General features: G+C 54.1%; 1 protein-coding gene across 7 annotated transcripts in view; it reads left to right on the plus strand.

Annotated features, from left to right (window-relative positions):
* The first annotated feature begins 3,179 nt into the window (after nucleotides 1-3,179).
* VIPR1 (vasoactive intestinal peptide receptor 1) overlaps nucleotides 3,180-15,938 on the plus strand; it is a 35,164-nt gene continuing 22,405 nt past the window's right edge. The window contains exons 1-2 of one of the 7 annotated variants that reach the window (XM_033212196.1): nucleotides 3,180-3,257; nucleotides 14,995-15,100. In XM_033212196.1, coding sequence (XP_033068087.1) covers nucleotides 15,040-15,100 — 61 coding nt within the window. In that variant the 5' untranslated portion in view covers nucleotides 3,180-3,257; nucleotides 14,995-15,039. Of the gene's footprint in view, nucleotides 3,258-3,838; nucleotides 4,081-13,779; nucleotides 13,877-14,994; nucleotides 15,101-15,938 lie in introns of those variants that run through there. The other 6 variants (XM_033212195.1, XM_033212199.1, XM_033212198.1 and 3 more) reach the window with 6 other exon arrangements.

Here is a 15,938-nt window from a genome sequence, read left to right on the forward strand (position 1 = left end):
CAGGATGATTCTTTCTCCATCACCTGCTCTCCTGTGAACTTGGTTTTCTTCCTAGATGCAGTTGTAGCACCACCAGAAGATCCCCCACAACCCCACACCCAAGCAGTGCTAGGCTTCCCTGAAGAGGACAGTCCATGTCTAAGTCACAGTCACATCCCCAACCCCCAGATGAGTGTAGGTGGTGAGATGTGAAGGGTGAATGAATGGTATTCACTGAATGCTGTTACGGAAGGGATGAAGGGAGTATTTATTCTTTAAATGCCTGCCCAGGCCTCTCCTGCCCTCCACCAAATTACAGCCTGGAGTTAAGGTGCATCTTCTCACAGGAAGAACTGGTCCCAAAAGAAGGTGCACCCTGGGGAGGTGGTGATCACTCCATATTCCCGGAGCTGCCAGCCCCACTCTATGGATAAAGACCAAAAGTGTAGGTCCCTTCAACTTAGAAGCCCAGAGAAAGCAAATGTTGCTGGCATCCACACAGCAATGTGGGTAGCTCTGTCAGGGGAATCCAAGAGCAGTGACTCCCCCAGCCAGGTGGTTTCCTCACCATCTCCTGGACTGGCCTCCACCATACAGGTCAAGGCCACTCTGTGGCTCCCCAGCCCCCTTCCCACTCCACCATGGAGCCCCTGAGTTGGGAGTCTTGAAGTCACTGAGTGCACGATTCTGAGAGGAGGCGAGGGCGGCACACACCGCATGGAAGAGACAGGCAGGAAGCCAGGCAGGCTCAGAATGAGTAACTGCAGATTCTCTTTGTGCCATGCCTGTTGTCACGGGGGATGGCAAGTGACTCCACTTCTCTCTCTTTCCCGCCACCTCCCGTGTCCTTGGCACCCATGTGATTCTGACATCCAGAAGGGATATGAGATGGGGCTGGAGACTAGGGACAGGTTTTAGGGATCCCAGAGGGAAGACTTCAGAACAGACCACCCCAGGGAGGAATCCAAGCAAGAAGGACATGGAGGAACAGAGAGTAGGAGGCGACGATGGCTCTCCTCAAACTTGGACTGGGAAGGCAAGGTAGACTCCAGAGGGGCTTAGGCTTTGGACAGCGTGGGGAGATTGGGACCACAGGCTTCCCACTCCCTCAGGTTGTCTGTTGGCCCCACCTCTGCTTCTGACATCCCTCTTCCTCCAAGAAGCCTTCCCAGATCAACTGGGTGCACAAAAGGATGGCTCCCTCAGCAGATTCTACAGGACTCCCCAAGAGTGGGCCCATGGTTGACCCCCCTCACCCCAGTGCCTCAGAACACAAGACAATTAGTTGAAACATGGTCACATTTAATGTTGGTTGAATTTTTTAGGCTTTTGTTTGGTTTTGCTTTTCTTTCTGCTCTTTTCATTTCTGAATGTTTTGTGCCCTTTGATAGGTAAGGAAGGGTGGATGCCCCAGGAGAACAATTCCGAAAGAACAAAGAAGTGATGTTTATCCCAAAGAATCTGCAAGGAAACAATTATTTCTGATTCACCTGCCCCCTTCCGGGGAGCAAGGCCTGCAAAGGCATCAGATGCCTTACTGGCCACTCACTGCCTCCAGCCTGGCCATCCAGCCCTCCAACAGAGGAGGGGTAGTGTGGGCCCCGCTCCAGAGCCAGGGGAAGGCAGTCCATCCCCACTGGTAGCCAGTCCCTCTCCCTCCCTCCTCATCCTGCACACCAGCCATCCACTGGGGGTCACATGGCAAAGTGAGGTCTGCCTCTCCAGTCCTCACACCCATCATACACCCTCAAGTGTCCAAAACCTTGTCCTCTAGGAGAGCGGAGAACTTCAACAACCCGGGGGGGATGACACATTAATGGTAGGATTTCAGCATCCTGCAGCTGGCTAGGTGCTGTGTGTGTATGTGTGTGTTGAGGAGTGGGGGCTGAGGATTCACAACACCCCAAACCCACAGATGTGCTCTTCACATCTAGGGCTCCTAGGACACCATGCCAGCAGAAGTGACTTTGCAGGAAAACGACACAATTCCACTGTCCTGCCAGGGAACTGAGACCTGAGACGGGGTACACAGGGTCATAAGGAGAGACAAAGACCCCTGATTTCTGAGCTATCAGCAGCCGTCAGGGGTGTGGATAGCTGAGGAGAGGGCTGAGGATCATTCAAACCCTCCCACCACTGGGAGAGTGAGTACAAACTCAAGAAAGGCTAGGACAGAGGCATCTCTACAGCTCCCAAATCTAAGGAAGGACCTGTGTCCAGGCTCACTGATTATATCGGGAAGGAGGTAGAAATTGCAGGGAGCACAGTAGCTCCCCAAGATCCCCTCATGGCAAGGGGATGCCGCCCATCCATCTCTGTGCCCCCAGGGCACAGCACAGGGCCTGGCACACAGAAAGCGATTAATAAATGTGCGTGGAAGAAAGGAGGGAGGTAGGCATGAAGGGAAGGGGGAGGGGGGAAGGGAAAAAGAGCAAGTGCAGGGGCTGGAATGCTGGAAGCGAGGAAGAAAGGGGAGGAAGAAGAGAGAGTAGAAAAAAGTGTAAGCACGCCCTGAAGAAAGGGGCCAGGACACTCATCCCTTCCCGGCTTTCCCCCGACTCCCCTCAAGTCCAACCCATGGCAGCATCCCGACGTTCCCTCGCTGTAGGGAGGGAAGCCCTGGTGGGTCCTCAGGGAGCTCCTGCGCGCCTGCTGTTCAGCCAAAGCCTAGCACGGGACCTCCTTCAGGTAGCGGCACATTCTGCTCAGGGCTCTGGGACCCGCTGCCCCCTCCGCCTCTCCACCGAACTCCGTCCCGCCTTTTATCACACTGCTCCGCCAGCCACCCTATCCTGCCGCCGCGACCAGACCTCCAGCCTCGATTGTGCAGGCTCGAGCCCGTAGAAAGAGGGCCAGCAGCCACCTGCGCTTGGTCCACAAGAAGACGCGCTCCCAGGGCGCAGAGCTGGTGACCCCGCTCCCGGTTCCAGGGAAGAATAAACGAGAGGAGGGGCTGGCCCGGTGTCACCCGGAGGCCGAGCCGCCGCCCGTTGGAAGCTCAGCACCAGAGGCAGGTGGCCAGGGTCCTGGCCCCTCTCTGCACCCCAGTATCCCCAGCTGTAAAATATAGAATTCAGGAGGAGGAGGAGGTCTGTGGTTCGTTTTAGGTCAGCTGCGGAGTCGGCCCGCGGGCTGGGAGCAGACCTCGCTCCCCACGCGAGGGCGCTGCAGCCCAGCCTCCCTGGGGAGGTGCCCTGGTCGAGACCTGCGAGGGTGCGGACAACCCATCCTCCCTGGAGCAGGTCCCCCGAGGTTTGAAGGGCCAGGGCACCCAGCAGGTACTGAACGCGCTCCGTCAGGTCACCCGAGAGTAGGGAACACCAAGGAATCCAGAGTCGGGCCTCTTTCGAGCCCTCGCTTCCTCTCGCCCGGGTTCTTCGGCGCGAAGGATGAATCCCGGCTGTTGAAAATGGATCAAACAACCCGATCTCTGTCAGCCCCAGGTCACGTGCTGGGCCTCAGCTCGCAGCCTGGGAAGATAAGTGGCACTTCATGTCTCGTAATCGGGTTTGCGCGCAGGAGCCCCCCGAAGCGCACAGGTGGGAAATGGGGAGGCTGGCTGGGAGGCCTCCTGGAGGAGGTAGCTCCGAGGGTAGACGTGAGGAGCGCCCTGGGGTGGGGATGAGGGGGCGTACGGAGGTGGGAGCATGGAAGGATGGGACGTGTTCGGGTCTCGAGATTCCCAGGTGATGAGCCTTAAGGGGCGAAGGCCTATGAATGTCTCAAGACGGAAGACCGAGGTGTGGGATTGGCAAAGGGAGAGCAGAGCTTCCTCACTCGCAGGGGGGCCCCAGCCCCGCCCCATACCTGCGCGGCGGCCCCGCCTCCACCCATTCATTGGCTAGACCCGCCGCCCGTCAGACGAGCCCCCGGGGCCCGCCCCCAGCCCTGAGCTGCGCCTCTTAGCTCTGGGGCCACCGCGCCAGCGCCACTCTGCCAGGCTCCCGGCCATCGCCCGCCTGGTGCGCCGCCCGCCAGCTCTTTGCCCGCGCGGGGCCGCCCGCCGCGGGCTCAGGGCAGACCATGCGCCCGCCAAGTCCGCTGCCCGCCCGCTGGCTATGCGTGTTGGCAGGCGCCCTCGCCTGCGCCCTTGGGCCAGCGGTGAGTGTTCGCCCGGCCGCCCTGAGTCCCGGCAGCCTGGGAGTTGCGGGAGGTGGGGGAGGTGGGGGACGGCGGGAGCCGGGCCATCCGTGCGCGTGTCTGTGTAAGAGGAATAGGGGACATCAAGCACCTCGTCTCGCCTCCTCCCACCGCTCCAGACCGAATCTAGACGCGAGGGCTGGGATACTGGTGGTGCCCAGTCCCTCCCAGAGCAGCCCGGAGCAGGCACAGCATCAGTGGAGGGGCAGTGGGGAAGAGTGGGCCCCAGACTTGCCTTTCTTGTGGTGGTTGCCGGTGAGCAGTGGGGTGGGGCGGTCAGTGGGAGCAGGATCAGGTACTGCGGCCGACTGAGATGGAAGGTTTGGTACACCGTAGGTGAGAGGGAGGATGTGAGGGCCGTCCTTGTGTGCTGTGACTGTCTGGAGGTGTCAGCAGCAGAACCAGTGCTGGGGGCCCCAGGATTTGAGAAGGGGTTCTTGGGATCAGGTGAATGACAGGCACATCCCTCCCTGTGCCCTCCCACTGAGCAGAGCAAAAAGGTACCAGAGCCCAAGGTGGAAGCTGGTGAGCAGTGAGGGGCTAAGGGTGGTGGTTAACAGGAGGGGCCAGGCCTGTGCACGGAGAGAGCTGAGCAGGAAGCCAATGCCAACAAGCAGTGGCCTCCCTCTTCCTCCCACTTCTGCTTCCTCTCAACGTGGGTATGTGTATGCTCTTGATACATGTGTACTCGTGTGCCCCATGTGTGGGTGTGATGTGTGTATCTGTGGATGGCTTACCTGGGCCATGAGGCAGATTGAGGCAGGAGATGCATGGATCATCTCACTCTAGAACAGGGAAGACCTCAGCACTCATTGAGTCTACTGAAGCCCACTTTACAGATGGTGCAAAGTGAGGTCCAGAGACACAAGAGCCACATCTGTCTGCCACCAGTTAGACCTAGACAGAGGTTGATTTCCTCCCTACCCCAGACCTTGAGTAATCTAGAGTTGCTGCTTAGGTAGGGCCTTAAATGCCCACTCCAATTTGGCTGCACGAGGGTGAGGAATCTTGATTATCTAGTTCATTCTCTCCCGTGATCATTTCCCTCACCATCACCTCCACCGGAGCAGGAATCTCTGTGTTTCCATCTAGCGGATGTCTTGAGCACCCTGGGCACGGGAAGCTCATTGCCTGTCCTAGGAGCGACCTCTGACAATTGGCAGGAGCCTCACCTCCACCCATGACAGCCATGAGACCAACCTCTTGAGCACTCAAAGTCTCACCAAACTCTGTCCCAGAGCCCACAGCTCTGGCACAACTTGCATGAAGCCTCCGGGCCTCTCCAACAACCCTCTGGCCCTCCCAACCCCGGGTTCAAGACACTCAAACTCTTCTTGGATGAGCCAGGGATCTTGGAACCACTGCTGACACCCCATTCCTCCATCCCGAGAGGCTTCTGAGCTCAGGGGCAGAGTGGATTCAGAAAGGCCTCCTTTCACATCAGGCCACTTCTGCTTCACACTTCAGAGACAGCCCAAATCTGTCTCCTCCCTCTAATGCCTACCCTCCCCCTGTCTTTCCACATCTTATTCGTTTAGTGCCCAACTCTATCTCCTCCTCCAGACAGCCTTCCCTGATTGCTCCAACCAACTCGACCCTTCCCCCTCTAACTCCACCCTTCAGCCCTACACCCACCTCCCAGGCTGGGCTATTCTGGCCATCCTATGAGGTCAGGGGCTGGGGTCTCTCTATTCCCATATTCCTTACAGTCCAGTGCAGGAGCTGGGTCCACAGAGAGAGGAGAAGGGACTCAACCAGGACTGGGTGAGGGCAGGCTGGAGTGAGGGGTCCCTATTTCCCTCCCTGCTTCTCCTTCCTCCCCGCCAGCTACCAATCACTCCCTCATGGAATGGACACCAGGCAATGCTGCTCTAGCTGGACTTGGTGTGACAGTGGGGGTTGGGGTGGGGGGTGCCAGGAGTTATCAGAGTCATAAAATGGCAGCTGCAAAGTTCAGGTTGAAGGCCCAAGGCCTTATCACTCCTGTTTATGATGCCGTGACTTCAGCCTGGAAAGGGGAAATCTCTGAACAGGGAGGCAAAAAAAAAAAAAAAAGGAAAGAAAACCTCCAGTGTCTCAGAGGAGAAAGTCTGCCCCAAGGTCACCTGTCAAGCCTTCCACTGCCCCTGCCCCCCAGACAGCAGGCACAGGGACTCCTCATCCAGAAGCAGAGCTGCTCAGGGCAATGCCCAGCATGAGGCTGGGGGAGGAGAGTCACAGGCCTCCTCCTGGGAAAATTCTCTATCTGGTATGGGAGACTAGACCCAGTGACTTAGGAGGAAGGGCCCAAATGGATGTGGGGTACAGTCTCCTAGAACCGGGGGAGGGGTTGCTGAGAGGAACAGTCAGTGGAGGCTCCCTGGAAGAAGCAGGACGGTTCTCTGAAGAGTTTGACCAGATGAGCCAATCTTTCACCCTAAACCATAAAACAGCCTCTGTTGACAGGACCAATGGGCCTGGCCCCAGAAGGAGAAGTCCCAGGAGCTGGGAGAGGCTTGGCTTCTCCCCCACTCTGAGGTTGATTAGTGGCCACCAGCTCCTGAAGGCCTCACCCTGCCACCGGCATCCTGCTGCCCCTGCCACCTGACTCTACCCTCTCCAGAGGCTGACCACAGCTGCCCAGGCCCTCTTGGCCCCCAGCAGGCCACCCTATGAGCTCTGGAAAACATGGCTGCATCTGGGTCAGGCTCCTCCTCAAGTGAGGTTACCACCTCAGTGAGGCCTGGCCAGGGCTCCCAGGGTACCATGCTGGAAAAGCAAGCCCCTTTGGAAGTTTCCACCATCCCATCCTGGTGCACTAAGACTAGGCCTTCTCTGAGGTTTGTAGGGCATCCCTGGGGAGCCCAGGCTGGGGACAGGAGAGCTGGTCCTCACTCCACTCCATGGCAATGGCTTGACCTTGGGAACGTCTTTAACCTCTGTGGAGGGGCCTCGGGTTCCTCACCACAAAAGGGAAGGTGAGAGGCCTCGGCCCAGTGTGCAGGAGAAGCGAGAGGAGAGGGTTGGGCTGGAGCCAACTCCGCCTCCTGAGTGGGACATAATCTACCCCTGGAGCACCAGACAAACTCTGTGAAATGGAGTTTGTCTTTCAGGCAGGACTTCTGTGAACTTTCAAGGAGGTAAAGGCTGTGAAGGTGGCTATATGAACTGTGTGACCGTCATCCCTTCTCCTCCGTCCCCGGCTTGGGAGCCCTGTGGAACCTTACACAGCTATTTCTGGCCCTCATCTGCCCAGGGGTTCCCAGGGCAGGCAGGAGTCGTGGGCTTAGGGGAGGTGTCTTCATGAGGTGACCAAAACATTTTGGGGGTAAGGCTCCAGGCCTAGGTAGGCAATGGGGCCTCTCAGAGCAGATGGGCCTTCACACCATGGGCAGCCTCAGTGGAAATCCAACATGGGCCATGAGACAAGGGTAGGAGCGCTAACCTCTACCTGCCACAACTCCGCCATTGCTGGACCCTTCACTGTGGCCCCTTTGGCCATGGAGCAGGGAATGGGGCCTGGGGACTATGCAAAGCCTAGTCCCTTTCTTAACCCCTTCTGGTCAACCCCCAGATTCTGCCTTACCCTATTTGACTTCCCAATACAAAATGATTTTTATTGTACCTATTGAAAATGTCAGTATGTACAAACTCTCTCACATAACTTAGAAGTATTTCTTTTCTCTTTTTTTTTTTTTTTTCCTTTTTGAGATGGAGTCTTGCTCTGTCACCCAGGCTGGAGTGTGGTGGTGTGATCTTGGCTCACTGTAACCTCCAGCTTCCGGGTTTAAGTGATTCTCCTGCCTCAACCTCCCTAGGAGATGAGATTACAGGCCCCCACCACCATGCCTGGCTAATTTTTGTATTTTTAGTAGAGACAGGGTTTCGCCGTGTTGGCCAGGCTGCTCTCGAACTCCTGGCTTCAGGTGATCTACCTGCCTCAGCCTCCCAAAGTTCTAGGAATTACAGGCCTGAGCCACCGCACCTGGCCCCTTAGAATTATTTCTGAAGAAGAAAAAGCAGTTTAATCTCTCCACCACATGTATAGTGTTTCAAATTTTTAATTTTTTGGTGAAAATTTATAAACAAGCAGAGAGAATATTATAATGAACGCGCAAATACCCAATTCCGAGGTTTGACAATTGTTAACATCTAACAATTAACATATGCTTCATTTGATTTTGGGCTGAAGTATTTTAAAGTAAATTATAAACTTCCTGACCTTTTACCCCAAATCATTTCAGAATGCATCTCTAAAACCAAAGGACACTCTTCTATATAACTATGATACTGTCATTACACCTAACAAAATTGACAGGAATTGCTTAATATCTTTCAAATATCCCCAGTTGGAATGTAATGAAGCACCACAGGATGAGTGGTGATATTATCCAGGGCTTGGTCTTCTCGCAGGAGTTTCATGTCTGTGTCTGACAGGACTGTCCAGCGAGCTGGAAGGGAGAAAGCCAGGTGTCTTGGCAGTGAGAGCCAGGCTGGACTCCACTGGGCAGGACCTAGTCTTTTCATGCAGCCCATCTCATGCTGCCCATTATCTCTCAGGAAATGCCTTCTACTACCTAACTTCAGAACAAGTTCTTCCTGCACAGCAGGTCACCAGAGGAGGGGGAAGAGGTCACCAACCAACCTCCTTGTACTAAGGACTCATAGCCTTGTGGCTACCTGTGCTGGAGTCCAGCCCTCTGCAGGTGGCTCCAACACCAATGTCACCCACAGGCACTGTGTTTATAAGCTGAGTCCTGCAAACTCAGTTTCCTAGGTGTGGCCAGGATCACAAACAAGCAGCAGAGGATTTAAACTAAATGCTTAGCCTGTGTTCTTCTGCAAATAAAGGCTTCATGCCCCCGAAAGAAACCTTCCAAGAAGAACCCTTAGATGGGAACAAGCTGAATGTCTGCACTCGGGTTCTGCTAATTATGAGAGCCCTTGTCTTGATATCACTCTGAGATGTGGAAAGTTCTTCTTCTCCCAAGCACAATCCTGTATCCCTCTGTCTCCCCCTCTTCCTCCCCAACCCCATCAACCCTCACACAACAGTTCTCATTCTCCTCAGAACCAGAGTTCAGCCTTCCCCAAGAGGAAGTGAGGCTGGCAAAAAAAAAAAAAAAAAAGAATTTGCAGCAGGGAAGCTTTGGGCTGTTGGCAAAGGGATGTAAAGAAACAAGGAAGAGACGAGAAATCAGTACAGGGCGAAGCTAACTGGCAGACTCGAGACCTCTGGTGGGTATGGCTGGCACTTGTCATTAGGTAGGAACTTCAGCCTGCCTGGGGTTATGCAAGGCACTACAGCTGTGGCTAGGCTTGGGTGTGGACGGCAGGGGCAGCCTGGCATGAGGACGACTAGAGCTTTGACAGTCACTGCTAATGCTCCTGGTGCCTGGTTGGTGTCTTTTACACGTGATCCTCAACCCCAGTTCTAGAAGTAGGTGGTATTGTTGCTGTCCCCATTTTATAGATGAGGTTGAGTAAATTGCCCAAGTCATCCAGCCAGGAAGCGGCAGACAGTCTCATTCTGGAACCTGTGGTCTGAACTAGGCTCTGCCACCTCATGAAGAGGGGACTACTACTTCCAGGGTGGGCTATGGCGTGTCCATGCTGTGCTGGGACTTTAGATATTTTTAAAATTAGTAAAATGCACAAATCTGAATTGACAGCTCAGTGAATTGTGACATATGTGTACACCTGTGTCACCACTGCCGAGGTCAAACTATTACACACTCCCATCACCCTAGCAGGCTGCTCCAGTGAGGGGAAGTCTTATTTTGACTTCCTTTAGCGCTTTCTGCAAAGCTGGGAGCATGTTTCTCCTTTCTTTTGTGACTCCTGGATCCCGTGATCCAACTTACCTTCGTATGTTCTTTACCTGCTCCTTTCCTGCCCTTCCCTCCTCCCACTTTTTCTCTCCTCTCTCCCTTCTTGCCTCCCAACTACAAGGTCTGCACGTCCTCGCCCACTCACATGCAAAAGCCAGCAAGGATGGGAAGCTGGGCTGCTGTCCTGTGTGCCTGTGATCACACTGCTTTCTCTCTGGCTCCTCCATTCCCCCGTGTCTCTTTTTTACCCCATGATTTCAGCAGGGGGCTGGCCGACTAGAGCAAATAAGTCATGAGATATGAGATGGTTTCTGTAAAGGGCTGGGGTCATGGGGGAGAGGGTAAATGGAACCACTCCTGAGCCCCCTGTCCTCTAATTCCCATTCCCCTGCCTTCATTAACAGTCGCAGGCAGGAAAAAAGTAAAATAGCCCTCTTGACAAACCTCAGAAGCACAAATCATCCATGGAGGCTCCGCATGCTTGGTAATTTGCAGACAGTTTTTTCTCCTGCCTCACCTTATCCAGCCTGCTGCATTTTGTGCTCCTCTCAGAGACCAGCTGCTCCTCAGAGGGACTCATGCTTCCTGCTGCGCTACTTGGCTCCTCCTGCCCTAGTTCCCTGGCCCCAGATGATGAGGCTGGGGCTTCTGGTTCGAGACAGTAGCTGTGATCTCAGGCTTCCCTTGAGGAGATTGAACATGGCCTACGAACCTGAGCATGGCCCGCTCTGTCTTTCAGAGCCCCTTGCATCTAACAGCTACAACTCCCAGCATCTTCACCCATACCCCCATCACCACACCTAGCTTTTGCTCCAGATCTCAGAGGACCCCACATGGAGAGGCAAAAGCAGGGCTTTCTCTCTAGCCCCTCACCAATTCCTGTGCCAGACTGAGCTCCAAAAAGTAAACTTAAAGACAGCCTGACCCTGCAGTTGAGCTGAGGCTGGAGAGTTTTGGGCCAGGCTGGGCTCTCAGCACCTTCTTTAGGACAGGAGTTCCTAAGCCCAGAAGGGACCCAGGCAAGACTGAAGAAGTCCACAGCATCTCCTCCATCCTGATCTTCTTCTGTCCTCTGCCATGGTGTTAGCTGGATGTGGGAGGTGAATGACAGGGAGTTGGCAGGAGAATCCTGAGTCTAGTTGGAGACAGGAACTAACCAAGTCTTGTTCATTCCACCTGCCCCCTCCTCTCTATGCCCCCTCTTCTCTGTATCCACTGTCCTGCCCAGGCTTCAGTAGTTCCTGCCTAGACTGGTGCAATAGCTTTCAGCCCCACCACCTGCAACCTGAGGGATCTTTGTAAAATGTGCATCCCCCATCCTCAGTCTCCTGATTCAAGTCTCTGTTGGCCCCCACGGCCCAGGAGTGAAAGTTCACATTGAAAACTGGCATTCCAGGCCCTTCCCAATCCTACCCCAGTCTACATCTCTCAACTTGTCTCCCGATGCCCCTGGAACTCCTTGCTGCAGCTACACCAGGCTTCTCACAACTTTGCATGTATTAGGCATTTTCATGCCTCCATGCTTGCGCACATGCTGCTCTACTTTCTGGGGTGCTCTTACTCCACTTCTAATTGTCTAACTCGCACATCCTCCATGACCTACCTCTACAGAATGAGTACAGCATACCCATTCTGTAGGAAGCCCAGACTCTAGCTATATCCCACCCTGGAACACTTCCCCAAGATCAGTAGGCTTGGCTATATTCAGCCAGGGAATTTTTCAACTTTCTCTGTGTGCCTGAAGTCCAGAAGGATAATGAGGATGTTTAGAATAGGGAAATAAATAAGTGGGAGAGGAAGTCCAAAGTCTGCCTGAATTCCTCAGTGATAAGGACTAGAGGGAGCTGCCCTGGCCCGGTCCCTCAAAGGGCAGTGGTTGACCAGAGGACCCAAGGCGAGGCTGTGGAGGACTGATGCAGTCCAGACCAGCGGTCAGGGACTTAGGTCCCATCTGGGAATGCGCATTTGCGGGGTCACCTCAGGTCCCTCTTTGGGTCTCCATTTCCTCTACCCCTCCCCAGATAGGGCTCAACACTAAACTAAATTGTGACAAAGAGAGAGCTCATCTTCCAGATCACACCCACTTTTTCATAAACACCACAGGCTTCAGTACCCAATCCTCCTTTCTCTCCAAACTGCCTCTAAGGAAAGGCTCTGTGTCTGTGCAGCTGAGGGAGAAGAGTTGGCTGGAGAAGTTGACCCAACACTCTTCTACCCTCAGAGAGTTGCAAGCCAAAGCTGCCAGAAATCCTAGGCACCCATGGTCATTGGGAAACAAATACTTCTTGGCAAACTACATGGCCACAGTCCTGGCTTAAGATGGCCCAGAAGGTGAGGGCGTCCATTGTCCTGTCCTCAGAGGGCAAGGCTGGACACTTTTGTTTACAGCGACCAACAGAAAACTCAACTGAGCCAAGCTATAAAGGCAAGGCATCAGCTCATGTTGCTAGCAGTAGGGCTGGTTTCAGGTATGGCTGCATTCACAGACCCAGACAATATTAACAGAACCTGATTTTTCTCCATCTCTCTATTCTGCCTTCAGCTGTGTAGTTTTCATCCCTGTGTTCCACTTGTCAAGAAGAAGACAGCAGAAGTTTGAGCCCTTGCTTCCTTTAAGATTTCCAGTCCAGTGGGAAAAAGCAAATTCACTTGCTTAATCACTTAATCCAAAGTCCAAGGAGTGAGCCTCCTGGCTCTGAGTAGCCTGACTCGGGCTATGTGTCAGGCACTGTGGCCAGGAATGCTCTGATTGACTTAAGCCTTGGTCACATGTCAATGCCCTGGAAGACAGTTCATCAGCACTCCATGAACTGGAGGTAGGGAAGGAGGTTGTTTCCTAGATACAGAGGAGAACATGGCACCAGAAGAGAGTAAAGGATGGTGGAAGGCAGAAACAATAAATATCCACTAATATCCATCCTGTTTTCAGGTTACAGGGTCATGAGAGGTGAGAATGGACAGGAGAATCAGGAAAGGCTGGAAAGGGGCCAGAAAGTAGAATGAACCCTATTGCTGCTGGGAAATGGGGTTGGGATGGTACCTTGGTGAGAAACGTGCTCCAAGACAGGCAAGACAGACCAATGATGGGATATAAGGCAGGGTGACCAGTACCCAGGTTCCTCTTCCAGAAGCCACCTCTGAGATCTACCTGGCCACTCTTCCCCCTATACTTGAGGATGAACCAGCCACAAATCCCTTGAGACAGAGTGTCTTGAGCATTTCAGGCTGAGTAACCCTTATGGAAAAGAGAGGAAGCACATGACCCCAAAGAGGAATCACAGACACAGTTTCCTTGAAGCCTCCTATCTTTTAAGTTATACAAATAACTGTATCATGCTCCATCACACAACTGTGTTACTTTCAATATGTTTTAAATGACTTACCAGCTAATGTCTTTACCCCGGTTGGCTGGTAAAGGTGCAAGATGGAGCTCATGTTCACTGTGCAGCTTTCAGGGCAACACAGGTGAGGTCTGGATTCTGGGGAAATCTAAAGGAGTCTTAGAGAGGGAGGCCTTCCATGGACCTGGACGAGGTCAACCATGGTGCTAGCTGCTTCTGGGAGTGTTGGCCTTCAGGTGACCTGTGAGACAGAAGCTCGACCAGAGAGCCCTCAACAGGAATGAGAGAGCTGTTTGGGGTGGAAGGGACTTGGCTGTGCAGCCTCTTAGGCACTGAGTTGTTCAGCTTCAGCTTGGACCCCTCTCCCACCACAGCAATGGATTGCTGGCTGCCAGCTGGGATGCACATCCCAGTAAATGGAGCTGATTTACTTAAAACAATGGTCAAAGTACTAAGCACTTTGGTCCCTACAGGCCAAGAGGGACCTCCTTAAAGGAAGGTCCCCCACCTATGTTCTTCCCACAGACCCACTTCAAGAAATCTCTAAGTCAGCAGGGGAGGTGGTTGAGGCCCATGTAGCCTACAGAGAAACTGAGGCCCAGGGAGGTAAGGATCCTGTCCCAGGGTGGGAGGGACAAGTTGGAGGAGACACTGAGAATGTCTGACTCTGGAGTGGTCTTGCTGGACTCTCTCCTATGGCCCTGGTGGAAACCAACATTCTCCCCAGGCAGAGATAAGGAAACTGGTGTGGGGTTGCCGGGACCAGCAGCCACTTTTCTAAAGCCAAAGATGCAGAAGCTGCTGCCAGCCCAACGCTTCCTCCATGGAGGCCTTCACCCACCCTAACCCATCTAAGAGCTCCCAAGACCTACTTTTTTCTGGCTGTTCCCAGACAGCCATCACCCCCACTCACATGTCTTCCACAAGGTCAGTGTCCCCAGTCACCATGGTCTGACCCACCCCTGATCCCTGGCCAGGGTACAGGGAGGAGCAGGGAAGAAGCCTGGGCTTTTCCATCCCTTCTCTTCACTTTCCAGAGACAGGGGAGGCCTGGTGGTATCCTAGAGGTGCTCTCTTACTTCCTTAAACCTCCCTACCCTCAGTAGATCTGGTATAGCTTGAATTATTTAGAAACTAAAAAGGAGACAGGTGAGGTCTGGGCAAGGAAGGCCAGAGTCCCCTTCCTAGCCTGGTGACCCAGGGGACTGAGCACAGAATCCTGGAATGACAGCAGCTGGAAAATACAGCTAGACTCCTAGATTCTTCCTGGGGCTGGCACTGGAAACCAGAGGCCAGGATCCAACTCCACATAACCGAGTAGTAGCATGAGCTGGCCCCACTCATCAGGGAGACCGAGACAGAGACAGACTCTCAAGCCAAGCTGGAGAGTGGCAGAGTCCAGAGGGCCAGCTCAGGCCTCTAAGGGGAGGCCCTCTTGCCGCCATCTGGAGTTGTGCCACCCACAAAGAGACAAAGCAGTTATAGCTGCAGCACTATTGCAGGAGCCATCAAGAAGCTATGGCAGGGTCCTCAGGGCCGACCCAGGTTTGGGGGCAATGGACAACAGGTTGGAGTCAGGTTCAGGTTTCAGTCTGGGGTTGGTATTGGGTTCCATATGGAACTTGGATCTCTTCCAGGGAGAGGGCAGGTGCATCCAGAGACTGGGTCTGGTGCTCCTGAGTCTATGAACGAGGCTGATGGGCCCTCCCTGTCTTTGTCCCCAGGGTGGCCAGGCAGCCAGGCTGCAGGAGGAGTGTGACTATGTGCAGATGATCGAGGTGCAGCACAAGCAGTGCCTGGAGGAGGCCCAGCTGGAGAATGAGACAACAGGTGAGGCCCCCATGGGCAGAGGGGGGGCTACATGCCCCCAGGGAGCCCACGATTCCTCATGTCTCGAGCTGAGATCCAAGTCACGTTCGTTCCACATTTGTTGGATGATGGTGAGGAGCGGCTGGGGAGCCAGATGGAAGAAGAAAGGGGCTAACAGGCTTCCACATTCCCACCCCAGGTCTGGGGAGCTCCCAGCCGCAGCTGAGGAGGACATACTAAATCGGGGTTCTGAAAGGTACATGGAGCCAGCTCTGCCTCTGGGGGTCCCTATCCCTCTTCTCCACGAAAAGTGAAGATCTCCATGGCGGCCAGCCCACCCAGGACACAAGGCCCAGCATGCTGCGTGGTGGGGGACCTGTGACCAATGAGGGTAGGCTGTCAGGAGCTGACATGGGGAGAACTAGCCCCATAATACCATACTCCAAGATTATAACATTGTACTGTTAGCATCTCAAAGGAAGAAGAGGGACATTCAGTCACAATATGTGACCCCCACAGGGACCGCATGGAAGCTCAAAGCCATCTTAGTGGTCCAGAGCAAGAAAGGGCACAAGTTTTGTCTGGACAGATGTGGAATACTCACCACAGCCAATACTCAGCCTGGAAACTTAGGCTCACTCCTCCCTCTCAACCCCAGGCTCTGCCTCTGCCACACCAAGAGGACCGATAGTGACACCACACTCATACACACACACACACACACACACATGCCCAGCCCCTAAGCATACACATACAGGCACAAACACTGGCTTCTCCATCCCAACCCACCCTTAGTGGCCAGATGAACCATCAGCTCATTATTCGGTTGATGAGACCAGTCAAGGTCAGCCCCAGAGGC

The sequence above is a fragment of the Trachypithecus francoisi genome, unplaced genomic scaffold (assembly GCF_009764315.1).
Source record: "Trachypithecus francoisi isolate TF-2019V2 unplaced genomic scaffold, Tfra_2.0 Lachesis_group0, whole genome shotgun sequence".
NCBI classification, from domain to species: Eukaryota; Metazoa; Chordata; class Mammalia; order Primates; family Cercopithecidae; genus Trachypithecus; species Trachypithecus francoisi.